We start from the raw sequence: 24136 nt of genomic DNA on the forward strand, positions 1-24136 counted from the left end.
ATAGCAGTGGAAATCTTGTAAGATTTCCTAGACACTAAACAATTGGTAATTTAATGATTTGATCCTATGCACGTCTTTCAGCATAGATAAAAATATATTTAGATTTACACAAAACGTTTCATACATCTACACAAACCAATTTTGATACCTGATCACTTCAAAAACTTTAAAATGACAAACTGATTAAAACAAAACTCAAAATATATAGTTGCATTAGAAAAATATAAGCCAGGCTGAGCATGGTTATACCACTTCCTATAAATATGGAAATATTGAACACTCATAAAGAAAATATTCACAATTGTTGTACAACATTGTAGAAAAGAAATGATATTCAGATATAGGAGTCAAATCTTTTAATAACATATTGCAGACTTGGATTGAGTTATTCTTCTTTCGATTATCAATAGCATAAAGCCATTAAATGACATTAAATTCTATAAAATAAAAACAATTAGGTATACAATCTAATAATTTGGCATGCAAACGTTGAAAAATTATAAAAGGTAAAATAAAGATATTTTTTGTACATAATATAGGCATTTCTCATTTGAATTGTTTTACCTTTGTCTTTTCTGGGACTTTTAAATAACATATGGGCTTAACTCTTTGTTGAAGGCCATACGATAATCTAGAGTTGTCAAATTGGTAATCATAACATATTTCATTTTTTATATCAAAACAAGAACCATGTTCTGTGTTTAATTATTTACTGGCAAGTACTGTTTTGGATTTAGAAGATGTTTACAAAATTTAAAAATATTCTTGAAATTGACCTTTTTTACTAAAAATACCAAAAACAGACAAATCTTTATCACCTTTATCAGGTCATAGTCAAATCAGACCAAAAGTTTTTTATACTTAAAATTTTAAAAAGTGTGTTTTGATTGGTTTAAGAATGGTTACATAATGTTTTAAAGTAACTAACCTACTAACCTACTTAATTATTATTATGTATTATAAACCAAGATAGGAAAAATGCAAGAAAAATCTAAAAATACATAAACAAATTGGTGACCAACTTTTGCTCCCTCAATCAAATTTATCTAATGCATCAAGCTTATTTCAAATGTTGAATGTTAATACACAACTATCATGTAAAAAGGTCCTTACAAATTCATTAAAACTCAAGATATTTCATGTATATTTGAATTATATAAAAAAAAGTATTGAAATTACATTTTGTTTCCTTTATACTAAGCAGCTGTAGGACTTTCAGTTAAGTTGTGAAAGGTCGAACTCATAGGTCACAATAGGAACATTTGTCTCACTGGTCAACTTTATCTTCATCAGCTGAAAGATAATCAACTTATTTTAGTAACTACAAATAACAAATATAGAAATAATACAGATTACTCCTACTATACCATGAAACATAGTTGTTTACATATAGATTCCACAACTGCAACGAGTGTATTACAATATTTCTCCACTCTAGACATATAAATTTTAATATTCAAAGCGTGAGGCTTCCTCAGCTTTTTAAATAATTAAAATTTCACTGTTGAGAGTGGAGAAATATTGTATAATTGTAATAAATGAGTTACAGTGGTGGTGTCTGTATCTCTTATGATTTGTATCCTTCCTTTTCAAAGATTTGAGGATAGTTGTGCACTTTTGATGTGACATCATCAGGCATGGTCGCCTTTTTCATGACATCATTATAAGAAAACCCAGAAGAAAACAAGAAAATTTATCGTCACAATTAAATTTCAACCAATCATTTTTTCACTAGTAAGGAGAAATATTTTTCTAACACCAGTCAAGAAACTTGAAAATAGCATAAAAATAAGAAAAATACTAATTCATTCGTGTGAAAGAGTTTTTTTAGCATCTAGTTATACATGTTATATACCAACATCCTAACAAGATACCTACTTATTTCTACCAACAAGCAAATGATCTGATAGAGACACATATGTAATAAATCTCTTCCATTGATAGGGAGTACATGTTGATCACGGGGGGGGGGGGGGGGGGGGGGGGGGGGGGGGGGGGGGGGGGGTCTCAACATGGGATTTTGGGTACAGGTGTGCAGCTGGGATTTTAAAAACACCCCCCATTCATATATTGAATAATTGTGAAATCCCTACCTATACATATATTTCACAGCGAAATCATAACCCATTCATATATTTATCAGCTCAAATAGTACCTATATGCATATACAATCTTATTATACATCAAAATTGCACCCCATTGATTATTTGACGGATCAAAAAAGGGACCCATTCCAGCGGCACATATGTATATACCTTTATATAGGAAGAGACCCCCCCCCTGTGATGTTGATATGACAATGACATTACATTACTTTAACATCACACTGAATAGAAGGAATCTATTTTGTGTAATCATTCAGTTCTTCTGTTTTTAACAGTAAGCTGTTTATCGTTCTTGATATTTTGATTTTACATAACTAATATTGCAAATATGTACTTTTTTATGCACCTATACCACGTGAGGAGCCTCCGACCTTTGTTAATCTTGTGACTTTTTTTTATTTTAGTTTCTTATGTATAATTCTAAGTTGAAACAGGAAAAAATGTTTTGTTGTAACTCAAAATGATGACCTGAACCATCAATACTTTGTATAGTTAAATCTGGTCACTACATACCTGCCAACCTCTGAAACCTTCAAAAAGGGAGATCTCCCCCTCAACTGATATTTTGCGCAAATGACATTTTCAAGTGAAATATATCACTTTTTTATTTATTCATCTACAAAACACATATTTGAGTTAAAAGATCTAGATATACTTCATTTCTTCAAATATGGTTATATCCTAAGGTGTGTTTTTTTCTTTCCTTTTTCATCATCTTTGACATATGCATTCCAACAGGACAGCTTTTCAATATGATATCTCTGTTTCAAGTGTTCAACATTGTTGTGAAGATTGTGCAATAACTGTATGCACATTCATATTTCATAAACTGTAGTTCAATACATTTCTTATAAATTTCAATTCAAACCTTGATAATTTCTTTTTTTGTTCTAAAGCATACAAAATCATTTAATTGCCATCCTTTTATGATTCTTTGTTCATTTTGTATTTCATATAAATTGTTTAATCAATTCAGGAACAAAAAATGTAATTAATGTTGACTTGTCAATCAAGGAGTGTACAGGCAAGCAGAGATTTCCAGAATTTTGCCATTTGAGCGGGAGTCTCTCACTCAAAAGGGGGAGATTGGCAGGTATGGACCGTCACTTTGATTAAATTCAGCTGATCCAGTTTTCATTTTTCATGAAAATCTTAAATTCTCAAACAGACAGGCATTTCATATCTAAAAGATTTGCAAGTGTCTGCATTATTCTTTCCATTGCACTTCTTACATCAAATATATATTGAAGACTGCATCATGTTCAAGGCATAACTCCAAATCAATAATTTTTATTACAAAACAGTTTGATTGTATGATATCAACTTCAATTGGTTTGTTTTGTAGTTCAAAAGTTCAAAATCAGATATATCTAAAGCTATGAATATAATTGAAACATTTGGCTCTTTCTCAGGGTTAAAGCTAAATCGTAATAAAACAGAAGGAATTTGGATTGGGGCGCTTAAAAACAGCGTAGATAAGATTGAGGGCATATGCTGGACAGACAAACCCGTCAAAGCTTTGGCATTTATTTTGGTCACGATCGATAGACTTCAATGTGGAAATTTAAATTGGGAACCTAAAATAGATAGCATGAAATCAATAATTAAAACATGGGGAAAAAAGAAAATTAACAATGGTTGGGAAAATATTGATCATAAAATCTTTATTATTACCAAAATTTACATTTTTGGCTACTTCGTGTAAAGTTCCAGATATTTACTTGAAAGAAATTGAAAGCTACTGTTTCAAACATATTTAGGAAGGAAAAAATGACAAAGTAAAAAGAAACACACTGATTGGAGAATACCAAAAAGGGGGGTTAAGAATGATCGATTTTGACAGTTATTTTACAGCACTGAAAGCCTCATGGGTCTCAAAATTAACAACAACCTATATGCCGAATTGGAAGATTATTCCTACTAAATATTTTAACAATCTTGGTTAAAACTTTCATGTTTTTAACATGAAATTAGATAATATGAAATCAAAAGATGGACTTGGAAAAATACCCAACTTTTATTTACAAGTAATTTCAAGTTGGGTTAAAACAGGAGGAGGTTTATCAACATTTTCTAATCACTTTTCCTTTATTAGAAAACAGATTATTTGGGGAAATAAATATATTAAATCTCGCAACAATTAAATGCTTGTTTTTCCCGAACTGGGTGAAAAGTGGATTGGTTTATATAAAAGACATGTTGGATAGTAAAGGAAATTTATCCGAAAGTTTTATCTTAAAAAAGTTAATTAATAAAACAACCTGGATTGCAGAGTTTAAGATGTTAAAATCCTGCATCCGTAAAGAATGGATTCAAGTTTTAAAAAAAGAAAACTCCGGTAAGAGTAAAATCAATATATGTAAGGTTAGTAAATTAAGATGGCAAAATAAACAAATTGAAACAAAAGATATCAACAATAAAATACTCTATAAAAATTTGGTAGATAAAAAATATACAAAGCCAATCAGTATCAACATTTGGACAAGATACTTAAAATTATAATACGTACCACAGATGCCATTTGTATACGATTTTATATTTAAAATTTTAAAGGAAAATAAGTTAAAATTTTTTAGATGGAAACTGCTTCAATATATTATTCCTACAAAGCAGCTACTATTAAAGTGGAAAATATCTGAGAACGATAAATGCAACTTTTGTAAAACAAAAGACGAAGATTATTTGCATTTCTTTATCACATGTTCATTTTTGAAAGATTTTTGGGAGAAAGTACATTATCCTCTATCGAAAATGAATTTTCAAAACAAGATATTGGCAAAACATATAGTATTTGGATACAAAATATCAGATCAAGAATAAAACAGTTTAAATTATTTCTTGACAATTATAATTTTTTGTATTTACAAGTCGTACTATGTGTCAGAGCAAAAACTGAAATTTTTAGATGTGTATGCTATGTTTATAAAGGAACTGCGACGGTTTATGAATGAGAACAAAACAGTATCTCAAAATGAATTTTTCATAAAGTTAAAAAGATTGATATAATTGATGGAAAAAAAATAATGTTTATATTTTATTATATTCTGTGTATTTTTCTGGATACTCAGAAAGTATTTCACAGGGATACTTTATTGAAGCTTGGACAATGAAGTAAAGTTGTAACAAGCAATTTGATGAATAAAGAATACTTATTTGTTGTTAAAAAAAAAACTTCAATTGGTTAACACTTTTTAAAAAAGACTAACAGACGTATTTCAAAAATTACAAGCTTTTTATAGCGAGATCATTTCAAAACTTACTGTTTGTATCTTGAAGTTGACCATCTCCAAACAAAGCATCATCCACTGAAACAAAAAGTGAAGTTTAAGGTGGAACCCAACACTTTGACTAAAATTAATTTAGCTCTTTTAATTTTCTTAATTTTTTTACAAAGTATTTACTTTGACCCATTGACAAAAATATATTTTTTTTAGAAAACTTGAACCAACTGTTTTATCAGAAAATTACACTGGTTATATAGCAGTTTGACTAACACTAATTTTGATCATTGAGAAGCTTAATATTCCCTTAACAACAAACCGTAATTAAAACATTTGCTGATTTTACAGAGTTATCTCCCTGTAGTGTTAGGTACCACCTTAAGTAAAATCGAACTAATTTTATTGTACTAATATTTTCTAAATTTAAGTAAAAGTAATATGAAATAGCTATTTAAAAATTCCAACATTTGTATTAGAACAGATGTCATGGAAACAGGTTAGTCATGTTAATTGTGGAAGTAATAAAACTATACCTGTTACTAAGTATATGTAATATGCATTCACAAATGTCTCATATTGAGTCTGCCTAGGTACTAACCTCACTGAAATAAAGAGTAAATGTAAGCTTAACATTTTCCTTGATCTGTGAGCTGAAGGGAAGTCAAAGTAAAAGACGGCTGAACCCCTTGTCTATTCAAGGAAAAGCTTTCATAGCCACGGAATGTATATTGGCTTTCATGGATAAAGAGTGTATCTATTTATACTAATGAAATACTCACCAAACTGTAGTCGATTATAACTCCCGTAATAATTTCCATTCCTGTGGGTATGCTCATTGATTCTCCCAGATGATGATGAAATAGGCTGGATAGCTGACTGGGTTTGTGATGCTGAAATTTCAATTGCCTCATTTGTGTTACCAGTTGCTTGATTATCAGATCTAGAGACAGGAATCATTGAATGAATTGCATCCTCTCCACCAGTCTGTCTTGAACTTTCCAGATCTAAATTTCTATTTAATACCGGTATACAATGAGAAGGTACACAAGTCTGATTAACAGCTTGGAGACTGATATTTCCAGAAGCTTGCATGGTAGACTGAGAACTGCAACTTGATTCTGTTTCTTTTAATTCAGTAATATTATGTAATGATACTATAGTTGCTAATAGTGTCTGGCTTTCATTCTCTTGCTGATTTGCACATGCTAATAGATCATGATCACGTACTGTTCTTAAAACTGTTCTTTGTGTTTCAGGCAAAGATAGATCAGCTGATGGACATATTTTAGTCATTTGCATGTTGTTATTCACTGCCTCATTTCCCTGAGGGTTTTCATTTTCGCTTGCTATACAGCTCAGTTCCACAGAAACATCTGCAGAAACAGCAGGCATTAGATCACTCAAGTGTTCAGGTTCATCTTGTTGAATTGAATTGTTTACTGGGTTATTTTGTTCTTCGTTTGTGTCTCTGTCCACCTGAAGTCCAAGGGAGAAGGTAAATGACCCTGAAACAGCATGCCTTATTCCCCTTCCTGATTCATAACCAGAAGATATGGTAGGTCCTCTGTTTGATACTGTTGACATGAGCTGAAAATCATTTCTACGATTTGATGTTACGAATGCACCAGGATCATACACTGTCAAGGAGCTAAAACCACTAGACATGGTGCTTACCATCAAGGAATTCAAATCATTTGTTTCTGATCTTATGCGTTCCAAATTTCTCCTACGATGGTTACTTAAGTTAATAGTTTGGTTATTTGCATAGCCACTTTCTGTTGGGTTGCCATCAAGAACAGCTCTGGTATTTCCAAGTCTAAAATAAGGTATTTCTTGATTAAGCTCTTCATCTTCTCTAATTGGTGTGGCTGGGTATGTTTGAAATGATCTGTAACTATTGTTACTTGGCTGGTAAAAATGGTCATAAAGATAGGAACATTTAATGCATTGCTTTGCCTCTTCAGTAACAAACTGTCTCCATAAGTAACAAACCTATAATAAAATCAATTGAATTTACATACTAATTTTTACTACATGTATGAAGGTAGATCTTAATGAATTAATTAACTATCGGAATATTAACTGTCATGCAATAGCTTTCAAGCTAACCTGGCTTAGAGTGTTTCATTGTTCAAATAAATTACTACAAAATTAGCAGAGACTGTGATTTCTAAATAAAACAAAAACTAGTAACTTCACATGTAACTTAAACTGATATTTTGACATACCAAACAACAATGAAAATGTATGAAAAAAATATAGATCCTCTCATTTCTACTTTACAAATACACATATCAATGACATCAAGGAGATGAGGTTGAATAAAATTAGGTTGTATATTTTTCAATAGAATTATTAGTATTTGTATTGTCATTGCAGTGAATTAGGCAGACAGATTTTTGGTGGTCTGAACCCATCCTTGTTATCTTATTTAATATTAGTTATGTTGTACTGGGAGTAACTGAACTTGCAATAGAGTGGAACAAACATTTATATTCCCTCTGGAATATGTTTTTTTGTCTGCAATTCTATTTGGAATCTTTGATGCATGTTTCCCACTTGTTAACCCCTATGTTTGAGTATGATAATGAGAATGCCTGTCAAAATTTAACATTTCCTTACAAGTTCATGTCATAGTACCTATGATTTATAAAAAGAGCAATAGCAGAGTAAGATGTTGTAAAGATTATGCCCACCATCTGTCACTTATAGCTATTAACTTCCACATATCTTAAAAGTATATTCCAACATCAAAAGTTTTAAAGTACAATTTAGAACCCTACTTCATGTTTTACTTTGCTATAAAGCAGTGAGACAAGTTCTGTTAATGTTACAAGTTATGCATGTTAAAGTGACAACAAGGGATGTTAAAAAACCACAAACATTGTGTACTCCAGAAGAAATACTGTGCTACTGACATGTATACAGTATGTGCATTCATGTGTTCATATTTGTGCATGTTCAGCTGTGATGGATTCATTAATTTTGTAAATATGATTTTATTTGTTACCCTTTTAAAAACAAAGCCTGCTATATGTAAACTGCACACTGGTGAAAAATACCTAAAGAAGAAGGAAGTAGTAAGCATATAGCATGTATAGTTGAAAACAGATGGTCATGAGGGAAATAAAGAGCAACTAATTCAAGAAAATAAATTTGAAAAATGGTCCTACAAATAGTTGACCCATGTTCCTGGCTCATTTGTGAATTGATGTGTTGTTTCGCATAATTTTATAATTGTTTTGATTTCTGTCTATTCATCTGTTAATTTTAGATCTTCAAAAAAAAAATCACAAACACAAAAAAGGGTAAAGATTTTTATTTCAGGGCATGTATTACTTTAAGGTTTTTCTTGAAAACATCTGCTAAATAGACTTCTTTGCAGAAATTGCTGATTTTTACAGGAAAGTTTCTTCATACTTTTTATAGTTTCAAATTGTGGCAAAATAAAATTTCCGAACTAAAAAAAAACCAACAGCAACATTTGTCATTTCTTTCTATTGATTGATTGATTGACATTTAAGTAAACACCACATTCAACACTTTTGGCTATTTTTTTAGTTTTTAATCAGTCAAGGAGGCCTGAGTAATTTTGCTGACAGAACCACTAGCCTTAGGTAGTATTTCAGTTTTTAAGGAGTTAACTATTTTATCTATGTTGGTGAATTTGTAGATATTAGATATAGGAAGATAAGGTGTTAGTGCCAATGAGACAACTCTCCATCCAAATAACAATGTATAAAAGTAAACCATTATTGCCTTGCAATCATATTTTTTTTAAACATATATTTTGTTAATTTCTGTTTCTGATGTTACCATGCAGATAATTTAGTCTTACTGGAAAACTTACTTTTTTATCTTCCTCTTCTTTTTTGTCTTGTCTTTGAACATCACTTGGAACTACAAAAAATGAAAGAATAAAACATTGTCAAAATATACATAAAGGAAAAACTGTAATAAACTAGAGGCTCTGAAGAGCCTGTGTAGCTCACCTTGGTCTATGTGAATATATATAAAACAATATATATATTGCTCCTCTGAGGAGGCTGTCAAGAAACAGTTACAAGAACTTCGCGGATTTTTGACAAAACGAGGTTATAAGAAATTGGAAATAGATAAGGGGTTTGCGCGCGCTAACAATAACAGCCGCAATGACCTCTTACAGTACAAACGGAAGAGGCGCAGCAAAATAGTCCCGTTTGTTCTTACATACAATCCAGCCTTTAATAATCTTTCACGTTTGATCCGTGCCAATTGGCAAACTATTGCCAAACACCCTAAATTATCCAAGATCTTTCCCAATCCTCCTGTCTTAGCTTTTCGGAGATCAGCAAGTCTGAAAGACTGATTTGTTAGACCTGACGTCTCCTCAAATAAAAGCTGTTCAATTGCAGGATGGTGCAAGTCATGTGGTAACAGATGTTGGCTGACTTATCAACAAATACTGAATACTCAAACATTCACTTGCCACTCGACTGGGTCTGTGTACACTATATATTGCAATGTAACTTGCAAAACCCAGAATGTTGTATACCTCCTTCAGTGTCGATGTGGCATGCAGTATGTTGGTGAGACAGAGCAGCCATTTAACAAACGCATGAATGGTCATCGATGTGACTACACTTGCAAGCCCGACCTACCCGTAAGTCGTCATTTGAGATCACCTGGACACACACAAGCTGATCTCAAAAACCTTACCATCACGATCATAGACCACAACGAGTGTTGGTTGAAGGTCGACAGAGTCGCTCGGGAAAGATTTTGGATAAGAAAGTTACGGACAGTCTCCCCAGAGGGCATAAATAAAAAAACATAGAACGATCGAGTCCCTCATTTTCCTGTGACCACCTGTTTCAAACAACGCCGGATTTAGTACTGGCTTTACAGTTCCAAATTATTTTTTAAAATAACAGTTTAAATTACAGGTTTTCATTGATTCGGAATGATGTATAAGTACGTTGCCACGTTCAATTATTTTACCTCATTATACAAAACTTTTTTTTCAATCACTATTAGACTGCTATTCGTTTGGAAGGCTTTAATATGTAAGTTCTGTTGTAATTGCCCTGCCGTTGTCCAATTTATACCATCCTGGATCGATTAGGACATATTGGATTTTTTGGATTTTTTTGTTTGAGGACTGCCCTCAATGCAGTTATTACATCTCAACTATCACATCCTTTGGAAATCTAGAGTTGTGTCATTTCACATTGTAAATAACTATTTTTATTTTTGGCATATTTCTGTAGTCTTTGCGGTGTGTTTGGAAATTTTAAAATTGTTCCAGCGTTCGCTTAAATTGTATAAATCAAGATTTTGATAGAGTCTCAATTTGAATTGACATGATTCATTTAACATCGTAATATTATTGAAGAAGGATATCTGTTATCCGAAATATCTAATATTTGTATATTTTATAGTTATTTTATGGTGATGTTGTACCCTTTTTGACTTGTTATATATTATATTTTGTAGTGTACAGAATCATATTACATGATCCATCGCCCTGTAAGATTGATCGTTGACTATTTATTCAGTCATTTAAAACAATGGACACAGATAAATTCATGACATAATTGTGTTTTGGTGCTGGTGATGTGTTTGAAGGTCTTACTTTACTGAATATTCTTGTTGTTACAATTATCTTTAAATCTACATTTTACCCCATAATGTACTATTTTAGCCATAACAGCCATCTTGGTTGGTTGGCCAGGTCATCAGACATATTCTTTAAGATGCCCCAATGATGATTGTGGCCAAGTTTGGTTAAATTTGGTCCAGTTGTTTCAGAGGAGAAGATTTTTGTAAAAGTTAACGACGCCGGACAACAGATGCAGGACACCAAGTGATGAGAAACGCTCACTTGGCGAGCTAAAAATAAGAGTTTACAATGACCGTGATGACTGATTTATGATCATTTTATAACTAATCATTTTACAGCTACAACTATAGTTAGCTTACAAATGTACTTACCAAAATGCTGTTCAGGTTTGCTTGAACATGTTGAAGTAATAGCATTTGTAGAAATATGGTTCTTTTTCTCATGCCCATCTCTGCTGTATATCCTAAAAATAAAGAAAAGAAATGTAATGACTTATCACAAACCTAATATTGAAACATATTTTACTATTATATTTCTGCTATACAATATATATATAATGATAACAATAATAGACCTTTAGAATAAAAAGGTGTCTCAAGAACCAATACCAATTATATATTTTGGGAATTGCATTCAAAAACTCAAAGATAATATTATGCATACATGGAATATTTATGTATGAAGGGGCTTGCTTAAGATAAATTCTTAAGTTTTATACTCATACTCAAACAAACCAGAAATGAACTACATTCTTTTTTTTCTGTGTTTTTATACAAGTTATAAGAATCTCAAATTAGTTATCTAATTATATATAATCTGTTTAAATAATAAAATGAACCATGCAATAATACCATATTGTGGAGACAAATTGATATCATATATTCATTAAAAACTGTATGTGGGGTGCTATGTACTTTCTCAATATAAAATACAATTTCTACAAAAAAATATAGTTGTATAACATAAACAATATTAAAAGCAACATTATAAAATTATCTAAGATATTTACCAAACACAGAACAATACAGATATATATGACAGGTATTAAAAAATGTTTGTTTAAAATAATTTATAATGTATAAGAAAAGCAAAATGAGAATGTTAAATTTGATGTATGCCCTTTTGTGCTTCTTCATTACATTTGTTGTTTTTATAGTGATATTAAGATGATAACACAATATTGACTGTTGTACCCCTATTTTTGACATTTTTACTCTTTGAGTATGTTTGTTTTGTTCATGCATCGTTGACAATGTATTGGAATTTGATGTGACTGTCATACAAGTGAGAGGTTTAGCTAGCTATAAAACCAGGTTCAATCCACCATTTTCTACATTAGAAAATGCCTGTACCAAGTTAGGAATATGACAGTTGTTATCCATTCGTTTGATGTGTTTGGACCTTTGATTTTGCATTTTGATTTTGGATTTTCCTTTTTGAATTTTCCTCAGAGTTCAGTATTTTTGTGTTTTAAATAAATACTTACTGTAGTCATGGTAGTGTGAGCAATTGTTTACTAACAATACCCTATTGATATGAGTGACCAAAGTGAAAACACATCACATAGCATGTTTACATGAAACTCAACACATGCATCACATGGAAGGAAGGTATGATTTGTGTGTTGGTTTTTTTAGAAAAATGGAAGATAACGAAAATTGGGTGTATTTAAGTGCATTAACAACCTCTAATCGTAAAATAAATATTCATCTCTTCTTACAGTTCATCATTTCTAATTTTTCACAAACAGGAAATTAAAAATGTTAAATGTAAAAGAACTAAATTCAAAATATATCCTAGCTAGGGTATGACAGTTTTGACTCCATGCAATATTTATGATATTCAATGATAAGTGTGTGGTTTCTGATGCATGAAAATATTGGTTTGAAAGATTTTAGGGTTCTTTGTCTATCAGTTCCATAAGATAGAAGGAATTAATATATTTCACCAAAGTTAAGTTATCTTAAAATTTCTGTGAAACTGAACAATTTTCTATAAAAAAAAGTATCCTTCTGCCATGTTAATTATAATAAACATTTAAAAGATAATTATTCAATCACAATATATTAGAATTCGAGGACAAAAGTTCCATCCATTTGTTATTAAGGTAGTTATCTAGATATATTGTAAACCAACATATTTTTACGGATAATCATTTCCCATGTAGTCCTTTCTTAGCCAACTTCACAGCGATTAAATTTCGAAATTTTTCTAATTCACTTGTTGAAGCACAATAAAAGAATCCAAGTTTTAAATTTTCGTGACGATTTATATTTGCCTAATTTTCTACTGGCAAAATTAGATGGTTTACAGTATTAATGCTTAGTTCACACTTAATTCCAATTTGGATTCGCATTAACTAATCTAAATTTTAATTGGCAATCGAAACGTTTTACGTCCGTTACGTCAATTCTAATTCACATTACAATGCGCGTCAAATTCGCTTTACTGTCCAAACAACGTTAACTTTTAATTCGTATCAACAAAAACATATTTCTAATTTGAATTAAACAAGGAGAGTGTGTGAACACAATTAGCGAATTTCGATTCTCAATTTGAATACAAATTCAATTTGAAATAAATGTCCATGTGAACGAGGCATTTGAATACTGATTGTCACAGAATCCCACACCATATTCTTCCAATTAACTATTAAAATGAACAGTGATTAGTGTAAGTAGCATCTGGACAGAGATTGGTTACAACAATTACTATAAACTAGATTTGCGATTGCAAGCAATAGCGGATGGCACCCTTCCCCTATTGCCAGGTGAGCGGTAGCCATGGTAACGGCGGCCATTTTGGAAATTCCAAACTCAAAAGTCAAGTCTACATTAGCTGAGCAACATTTGTTATAAGTTTCAATAAATTTGAAGCATTTTGATTTTTTTTGTATTTTTGCTGTTTCCATGGTAACGGCGGCCATTTTGAATGTTCCAAAGTCAAACCCCCGCTGCAATTTTTTCCCTCCACAATCATATACCATTTAATGTCTCTAGAATAAATTAAACATTGAAGTTCTAGAATGTTCTGTGAAAATTCAAAGTTTTGACCTTTTTGCATTGTTTCCATGGTAACAACAGATATTTTGGAAATTCCAACGCCAAATTCCACATCTTCCAATGTTGCTCATCTTTACTGTGAAGTTTCATTAAGTTTGGAACATTTTGAGATTTTTGAATTTTTTGGAGTAGTATCCATGGCAACACAGTAGTTCCAATGAGTGCCAAAATCATCCAACACCTGTATATAGTGGGCACCTACATTGTATTAAAATATAATGATTCTGAGTTAAATAGTATTCAAATAGTTCACCAAAACAAAAAACAGTATTTTTTCACATTTGTTTCGTTTCCATGGCAACGGCAGCCATCTTGATGGTGCCATACCCCGATTGCACAATTTCATATAGTGGTCCTCATTATGGTATAGTTCCATCAATATTGTTCAAGCCAATTCTGAGAAATAGCATGGACAAAAAAGTGTGGAAGAATAAATATAATAATAAGAAAAAAAGAAACGAACAATAACAATATGTCACCCCAACTCCGTTGAGGGTGCCATAACAAGATAAAATGCTGGTTTCTGAAACAAGAGTAAGGATCATGCACCACTATATAACTATATATAACTATAAACAACATCACATGAACACTTACTCTGGGCATACTTGTCAACAAAATTAAAGCTTTTTAAAGCAAATGTATATAACTGCTGTAAACAAAAGAATTAAGTAAGCCTAGCGACTTTTATCATATGAAAGAAGTAATGCAAAGAAAAACAATTTTCTGATTTGTAATTCTTGTTAACCAAATAAAGCAACAACTTCGACCTCCAACTAAAGGAAAATATTTTCAAAGCTATGTGTATACTTTTAAGGCACTGGCTACAGTTACATGGAAATAATAAAAATATTATTGTTACATTGGAGACTAATTGCCAAAATGCATGGCTGGGTAAGGACCTGATTAATTACGAATGTAACAATAACTATTGAGGCTACAGTTACAATGCGTTATGGTTACATGATTGAAAAACAGCAATGTACGATGGGACTAGTAATATGTACTAAAAAATAAAAGTACAAAACATTTATTTTATATTTACAATACATACAATTATAAATATAATTTCTTTAATTTTTTATTTACAATGACAGTTTCTATACATGTATCCAGTATTAAGAGGTTTTTAAAGCATGTTTAAGTCCTACACATTTTTGATGAACTAACTTATGTCCTCCATGGATACATGTATACATGTATACAGAAGTTCCCAGTATTGAAGTTCACAGTTAGCAAACTTTGCTTTTAATGTATATTTTTTTTAGAACTGATTTTCATAGCTGTGTGTAGTTTCTGTCCTGGTATTGTTTCAGTTTTGTTTCAAATGCATCCAAAGTTTTAAATTTTTCACCCTAAACAAAATTGGTAAAAGGAATCTCTTCATCCATTGTTAAAAGTATAATGACAGTAATAAGAGTATGTGTGCAGAAAATACTTAAAAAGTGAAATCATTGAACTATATTTCTCGCCTTTGGAGTACTCCTAATCTGGAGAAGTATTTTTAAGAACATAAAATTTCCATGAACATGGTGAATACATGTATGTAAAACTATTTACACACCATTTGTTGAATAATAATATTCATTATTTATCATTATCACCAGTATTATTTAGTACATACGAAAGAATTAAGCAATAAAACTATAGATTTAAATTTAATCTAGAGTACGTACATTGCTGTTTTTCATGTAACAATAACTCAATATAACTGTAGCCTCAATCATTATTGTTACATTCGTAATTAATCAGTTCCTTTCCCAACTTTCCATTCTGGCAATTAGACTAATGTAACAATAATATTTTTATTATTGTTACATTTTCATATAACCATAGCCAGTGCCTACTTTTAAAGTGCCCAGTGTAAAAATTATATTTTTTTCTGCTTAAGCGATTTATGATCCGATTCAGTAAGATCTGGAGCTACTACAAATCTTATTTAGAATTAAGTGCCGGTAGAAATGCTCATTAAAAGCTGCTTCAAATGACCAATACAAGCATTTTTCAGTATGGTTTTGTTATTCAAATGACCAACATAATGCTTTAAATCATAAAGCCAAAGTCACTGCATAGATAGCGCCCACCAGGGTTTCACCTGGGTCAATTATTTTTTTCGCCACCTCTTTCGCCAAAACAATATATTTTTCGCCACTTTATTATTTTTTTCGCCAAATAACATAACTATATTTTTCGTTTGAAATTTACATTTTTTCTAAATTCTCTTGTGATGCTTTGTTGTAACTGATGCACATGTTTTAACCAGATGCTTTGCAGGGCACAGCTTTATATGACCACAGAGGTTGAACCCTGAACGGTTGGGGCAAGTATGGACACAACATTCAAGCTGGATTCAGCTCTAAATTTGGATTATGATTAAATAGTTGACACAGCATATGTTTCTGACACAGAATGAATGTGGTCTAATGAACTTAAAATTTTTGTTTTGCCTTTGATCAATTCACTATGCTGTTGAATATTAATCCTCTCAAAAAAATGATTGAAAAATTTTCTTTTTATTTATGAAATTTCAAATGAGAAAAATTGAACACCCCCCTTCCCCAATTTTTTTTTCACATCCCCTTATCCTTTATTCCAAAACCGATCTCAATTCAAATTTCTAATGGAGTTTGCAACAATAATCACTCATTTAAATACATCACAAAATATCAATATGTAAAAAAGTGCTTGTTATCACTGAATGGTAAAGATTGTTTTAATTTATCAGTTGGTAGTAAAAGTGAATATACATTGTATATTGTATAAAACATTGACTTAAGTTGATTCAATTACTATTCTGGACAAAGAAAGATAACTCCAATTGAAATTTCTTGCTATTGCACAATATTGTGCAATTAGATACTTCTTGCTATTGCGCAATACTGTGCAATTGAAAATACTTGCTATTGCTCAATACTGTGCAATTGAAGATTTCTTGTTATTTCTGAGTACTGTGTAATTGAAAATTTCTTGCTATTGCACAATACTTAATATAATAATTTTAGATCCTGATTTGGACCAACTTGAAAACTGGGCCCATAATCAAAAATCTAAGTACATGTTTGGATTCAGCATATCAAAGAACCCCAAGAATTCAATTTTTGTTAAAATCAATCTAAGTTTTATTTTGGACCCTTATTTGGACCAACTTGAAAACTGGTCCAGTAATAAAAAATCTAAGTTCATTTTTAGATTCAGCATATCAAAGAACCCCAAGGATTCAATTTTTGTCAAAATCAAACTAAGTTTAATTTAGGACCCTTTGGACCTTAATGTAGACCAATTTGAAAACGAGACCAAAAATTAAAAATCTACATACACAGTTAGATTTGGCATATCAAAGAATCCCAATTACTCAATTTTTGATAAAAATTCAAACAAAGTTTAATTTTGGACCCTTTGGGCCCCTTATTCCTAAACTGTTAGGACCAAAACTCCCAAAATCAATACCAACCTTCCTTTTATGGTCATAAACCTGGTATTTAAATTTCATAGATTTCTATTTACTTATATACTAAAGTTATGGTACGAAAACCAAAAAAAATGCTTATTTGGACCCCTTTTTGGCCCCTAATTCCTAAACTGTAAGGACCAAAACTCCCAAAATCAATACCAATCTTCCTTTTGTGGTCATACACCTTCTGATTAAATTTCATAGATTTCCATTCACTAATACTAAAGTTGTGGTGCAAAAAAGTTGATTCAACTACTATTCTATACAAAGAAAGATGACTCCAATTGATTTCTATTTACTTAAAAACTAAGAAAAATGCTTATTTGGACCCCTTTTTGGCCCCTTATTTCTTAACTGTTAGAACAAAAAGTCAAAAAATCAATCCCAATCTTCCTTTTGTGGTTATAAACCTTGTGTCAAAATTTCATAGATTTCTATTAACTTTTACTAAAGTTAGAGTGCGAAAACTAAAAGTATTTGGACGATGACGACGCCAACGTGATAGCAATATACGACGAAATTTTTTTCAAAATTTGCGGTCGTATAAAAATTAAGGCTGCCTCAATCAGTGGCCGCCAAACCCCTGCCTCCCCTGAATTTGAACACTAGTTATCCTGTAAATGATATGTTTCTACCTGTGGTGATTCTTTGATATTGCCATTATTGGTCCAGGTTGTGTACTGACATCTTGATCTACCATTGTTGAGAACACAATCCAAAAGGACAATGACATCCTGAGTAAAATGATAAACAGCCTGGAAAATAATAAACTTTATAAAATAAACAAATTTCAAAGTTTGGCCAAGCAAACATGGCTTGCTTTTCATGTTAAACAGTAGTACAAATAAATATGATGTCTTAAAAGGACAATTTTATATATTTTTCTGAGACATTTCAGGAAGGATCACAGAAAAAAATAAAAATATCCTTTCAAGACGTAACTAATTGGACTAGTAAAACAGTATAGGTTAAAGTAGGTATGAATATTTGTGATAAAGGGGCTAATAGAGAAATAGAGGTAGTATAGAAATGAAATAAAAACTGAATTGAAGAAATGGCTTTAATTTTGCAACGTTTAGTTTAAGTACAGCTTATTTGAAACAAATAATAAAAATATATAATATATACAAATCTATTTTCTGAAGATTGCGTGTGCTTTTATTAATTTAGCTGCGAAAAGCTAGCTCTATTGTCCTTTGATTTTTTTTGTCCGCAAATATCAAAAAATTGTAAGGGTCCCGCGGAACCCAGTGTCTCTGCTACTTTTGCTGAAAATCGCAGGCTCAACAACAATGATGAAAAAAATCAATAAAAATATTCCTCTAGATATTATCTTATGATTGTAAGAAGCGTCTGTCCAAGTTTGGTAAATATCTAGGATAGTTAATGAATCTAATAAATGTTTTGAAAACTTTAACTGCAGACTGTATGTACTGTTTTAAAACTGGAAGAAAATCCAAGTCCATTCAAAAGTAAAATACAGAAAAAAATAGAGATATCTTTTTACAAAATTTACTTCTGGATACTATCTTATGAACAAAAATAAGCTTCTGTCCAAGTTTGGTACAAACCCAGGATAGTTTAAGAAAGTTATTAAAATTTTAAAAACTTTAACCACAGAGTGAATATAATGTTTCCCCGAAGAAAAACTAAGTCCATTTAAGGGAGCTACCATTTGATTTTTGTAGGGGGAGCTAGGATGAAATTTGAAAAAAATAGGTAGGACAGGAGTTTTGAGTAAAAAAAAAGGCAGGATGAGACACTTGCAAAAAAAAAAAGACAGGATGACAATTTATGTAAAAAAAGTCAGGATAAACTAAAAAAAAAAAAGCAGGACCTGATAGAGTGAATAATAAAAAGGCAGGACAGTGATTACAGCTAAAAAAAATGCAGGACAAAATTTTTCATCCTTGCTCCCCCCCCCCCCCCCCATAAAAATCAAATGGTAGCTCCCTAAAAGTGAAATACGGAAAAAAAAAAAAATGTAATTAATGTTTCCCCAAGAAAAACTAAATCCATTAAAAGTAAAATACGGAAAAAATGTATTAATTTTTTTACAAAATTTATTCTGGATACTATATCTTATGATCAAAAATAAGCTTCTGTCCAAGTTTGGTACAAACCCAGGATAGTTTAAGAAAGTTATTAAAATTTTAAAAACTTTAACCACAGAGTGAATATAATGTTTCCCCGAAGAAAAACTAAGTCCATTTAAGGGAGCTACCATTTGATTTTTGTAGGGGGAGCTAGGATGAAATTTGAAAAAAATAGGTAGGACAGGAGTTTTGAGTAAAAAAAAAGGCAGGATGAGACACTTGCAAAAAAAAAAAGACAGGATGACAATTTATGTAAAAAAAGTCAGGATAAACTAAAAAAAAAAAAGCAGGACCTGATAGAGTGAATAATAAAAAGGCAGGACAGAGATTACAGCTAAAAAAAATGCAGGACAAAATTTTTCATCCTAGCCCCCCCCCATAAAAATCAAATGGTAGCTCCCTAAAAGTGAAATACGGAAAAAAAAAAAATGTTATTAATGTTTCCCCAAGAAAAACTAAATCCATTTAAAAGTAAAATACGGAAAAAATGAATTAATTTTTTTACAAAATTTATTCTGGATACTATATCTTATGATCAAAAACAAGCTTCTGTCCAAGTTTGGTACAAACCCAGGATAGTTTAAGAAAGTTATTAAAATTCTAAAAACTTTAACCACAGAGTGAATGTTATGTTTCCCCGCAGAAAAAAACTAAGTCCACTTGTAAAATACGGAAAAAATGGAATTTTATATTTTCAAAATTCACTTCTGGATACTATCTTGTGATCATAAACAAGCTTCTGTCCAAGTTTGGTAGAAATCCGTATAGTTTAAGAAAGTTGTTAAAATTTCAAAAACTTTAACCACAGATTGAATATTTGTGGACGCCCCTGACGACGTTGACACCGACGACGACTGAATGTAGGATCGCTAAGTCTTGCTTTTTCGACTAAAGTTGAAGGCTCAACAAAAATCATCAAAAAGACCTTAAGAGCTACGTTTTCGCAGCTATTATTAATTATGAACGCATTAAACCTTATAACAGGTTGGGAACAAACCCTCTCTATGGTGATCATACCTGTATAGAGGGATAAACCTTCTATAGAGGGATAAAATTATCCCTCTATAGAGGTGTATTTTTGTTTAGACTGGATTTAAATCAAAACAGGGCAGAATGGCATTCTCTACTTATTATGGCAGTAACCTGCAACTGTTGATGCACCAATTGATGTACTTAGTTTAATATGCACATGTCCAGTTTGCTGCTTATCTGACTAAATATAAAATCTATTGTTCACCGTGATTGAAAGCTGTGATGATCAGGTAAATTCTACTCACTTACATTGTATGCCTCACTGAACAGAATTTCTATTGTTAGATTTAACATGAAATTTAAAGGTCAACTATTCCTTTTGATGTTGATCAGGTGTTCAGATAGGTATACAATAGATTTCAAGTTTTGTCTCTTTAGCAGAAAACGGGTTATCCCAAGTTTTAGTAAAGTGCATATGTTGATGCACCTACTGCTAGAGATTATAGCCAATATCATTAGAAAATGCCAGTCTGCCCTAATTTGCTTTAAATCCAGTGCAAACACAAATACCCCTCTATAGAGGGATAATTTTATCCCTCTAAAGAAGGTTTATCCCTCTATACAGCAGGGATGGGGTAATTGAAAATGTAATGGTAATTAAGTGTAATGCATTACAAGTTTCCATGTAATTGAATGTAATGTGTAATTGAGCATTTTTTTAATTACATGTAATGATAATTTAATTAATTACATTGAAAAAAAACATGTAATGCTCAATTACTTTTGAATTACATTTCAATTACATATACTTTAATGGTGTTAAGGATTTGTGTTTAACAATATAAATTGTAAAATAATACTTGTTTTTCAAATATTGATGTCACATACTTTTTTAATATATGAAGTCTATAATTTATACTGAAGTTACAATGTAAATTAATATTCATTTGACCTACAGATTTTTTTTTTCAATAATTATTATTTAATTTTAAATTAAAAAGAATGTGAGAATCATATATTAGTGTTCAGTTTTTAAGAAAGATCTTTTAACTAAATAGATTGATAAGTAATTAATCACCTTGTTAAACAAAAACCCCAAAAAAGTGTTACTGTGAAAAATCTTTCTTAGACAGTTCATTTATAATTTAAAATCAGTGTGCACATAATACAGGATTATAGAAATAAAAATTAACAGCTGTAAAAACAAAAAGCAATTAATCAGATAAAATGTCCAGGGGCAATGCCACTGTTACATGTATTTTTATCTAATTAGCAAAATATTGCTAATATTTAGACATTATACACACATTATTTGTACTAAAAATTATTTTCAATATTGTGACAAGCACACTTTTTGATATTTTTAATGTAAAACAAAAAGATTTATGTATAATATCCTTTATTATATTATGTTTAATTTAAATGACTTCATTTCTGAGATGTCAAAATACCCCTTGATGCATTGGCAAGTTAATAGGAACCAATTCCCCCTCCTTTCAATATGATTATCTTCTGATCATAGAACTTCCATGTTCTGATCAAGCAATATCTGCCGCATTAGCTCCTGTCGAAAAGCTATTTAGAATTGATGTCAAAGTGTTCAGACCAGAGAGATTCAGACTAAATGAGAAAACATTAAAATAGCTAATGATTATCAAATACAACGCTTTTAAAACTATGCTTACATGAATATTTTACACATGCATTATTTATACATGTATGATATTGTTAAAAAATACGTTGACGAAATGTAATGTGTAATTTAATTAATTACTTAAGTAAAGTAATTGTAATTTAATTAATTACATTTCAAAAACAGTGTAATGTGTAATTGATGTAATTGATCATTTTTGCAATGTAATGTGTAATTTAATTAATTACATTCCAATGTAATTGACCCCAAGTCTGCTATACAGGTATAATCACCATCCAGGGGGTTTGTTCCCAACCTGTATAATTGTATGCTGTTACACTAATTCAACACAATATAACACCATAAAATATCTTGTAATCAGGATATATCAGACTAATCAGTTTGTTTTAGGGATATTACGTTGTTCTTGTATTTCTTAGGAAATCGTGGTTCCCGTGTAAATCATTGGCGGATCAAGGGGGGAGGGGGCTCCGGGGTTCAACTCCCCCTTTTTATTTGCCGATCAATGCATTTGAATGTGAGCATATAGTTGGAACACCCCCCTTTTTACTCTGGGTTTAGAACACACACCCCCCCCCCCCCCCCCCGTCTTTTTCTTATGGCTGGATACGCCCCAGGTGTAAATACATTTACAGGCATTTTTCTAGTCCAAATAATTATGACGTCTTGAAAGGCTATTATAACTTTTTTCTTTGACGCCTTACTTCGACTGATGTAAGGCGTCAAAGAAAAAAATATAATAGCCTTTCAAGACGTCATAATTATTTGGACTAGCATTTTTCATGTTTGGAAAAGAGGGGAAAATAAAATTGTCTTCATTTTAAAACCCATATACCCCTCTATCTAGTGTGTTTTTATTTCTATTTTAAACTAACCGTAGTCTAGCTTGAAAATTGACTTTCGATGGCCTAAAGGTGTCAATCAGTAATCTTATACTGACAGGCTTACAAGAAATAAAATTTGTGATATGCAACTCATTGTTAAGGGATTCTAATGTCTTTTGGGCTGTTGATATAACAAAAAAGGCAATAACAATACAAGCTAAAGGTGATAAATAACACATTATTATGATTTAACAGATCCGTCAACTTCAACTTTCTAATCTTTGTTTATGAAAAGGAAAGGTGTTTCCCACCGGAACAAGTGCATTAAATTAGGAACGTATTTCGGACTTATTACGTATGAGGTTACGTAATAAATTATAATATAAATAATAAAATTAAATAATAATAATAATTATAAATACTATATAAGATATCTTCTAAACTATATAAGATATATAATGAACTATAAGATATATTTTAAACTTTAAAGATTGATTGATTTTTTGCCTCTTTTAAGCACCGCAAAATTTTAATCTATTTCGGGGCGGCCAATTTTAATTGGCGGAGGAAGCCGGAGTGCCAGGAGAAAACCACCGACCTTCGATTGGAAAACTGACACTCCTAGTTAATTAAAATTGAGTCGAGTGCACCCGCTCGAGCGTGGTTCGAACTCACAACCTCAGTGTTGACTGGCTAGATAAGTGATTACAGTAGTATAACTACTAATTAGACCACTCGGTCACCGATGCCACCGTTTATCATATAAAAACATTAATAAGATATCTCATACACTTTATAAGATATCTTATAAACTTAGGGAGATATCTTGTAATGTATATAAGACATTTTACAAACCATGAGATGTCTTATATAATATTTCAGATATGATTATCTGATATAATATGCGACAAGATTTCTGATATAATAAATAAGAAATCTGATACAATACTGTATACATATGATATGTTATAAAATGAAATTATATAAGATATCTTATATATCATATGCGATATCTTGAAATTCGAATAAACAGTTGAACGGCTTGCCATACGAAGGACCCAATTTATGAGATCTGAAGAAGTTGTCTCCTGTTAAATGGACGAATGCGAAACGAGGATCAACAGACATCGCCCCTGTAAAAGGAGTCAG

The 24136-nt window shown here is 31.1% G+C and overlaps 1 protein-coding gene across 1 annotated transcript; it reads right to left on the minus strand.

Moving 5' to 3' along the window:
* Positions 1-639: 639 nt before the first annotated feature.
* On the minus strand, positions 640-23287 carry LOC134686542 (uncharacterized). Its single transcript, XM_063546209.1, has 7 exons — positions 23039-23287; positions 18077-18196; positions 11300-11391; positions 9177-9226; positions 6106-7318; positions 5366-5410; positions 640-1293 (listed from the first exon to the last, which is right to left on the minus strand). The coding sequence occupies exons 1-7, from the start codon at positions 23224-23226 to the stop codon at positions 1268-1270; spliced, it is 1734 nt and encodes a 577-aa protein (XP_063402279.1). The 5' UTR covers positions 23227-23287; the 3' UTR covers positions 640-1267.
* Between the last annotated feature and the right edge of the window lie 849 nt (positions 23288-24136).

This window comes from Mytilus trossulus, chromosome 10 (assembly GCF_036588685.1).
Source record: "Mytilus trossulus isolate FHL-02 chromosome 10, PNRI_Mtr1.1.1.hap1, whole genome shotgun sequence".
Taxonomy (NCBI): Eukaryota; Metazoa; Mollusca; class Bivalvia; order Mytilida; family Mytilidae; genus Mytilus; species Mytilus trossulus.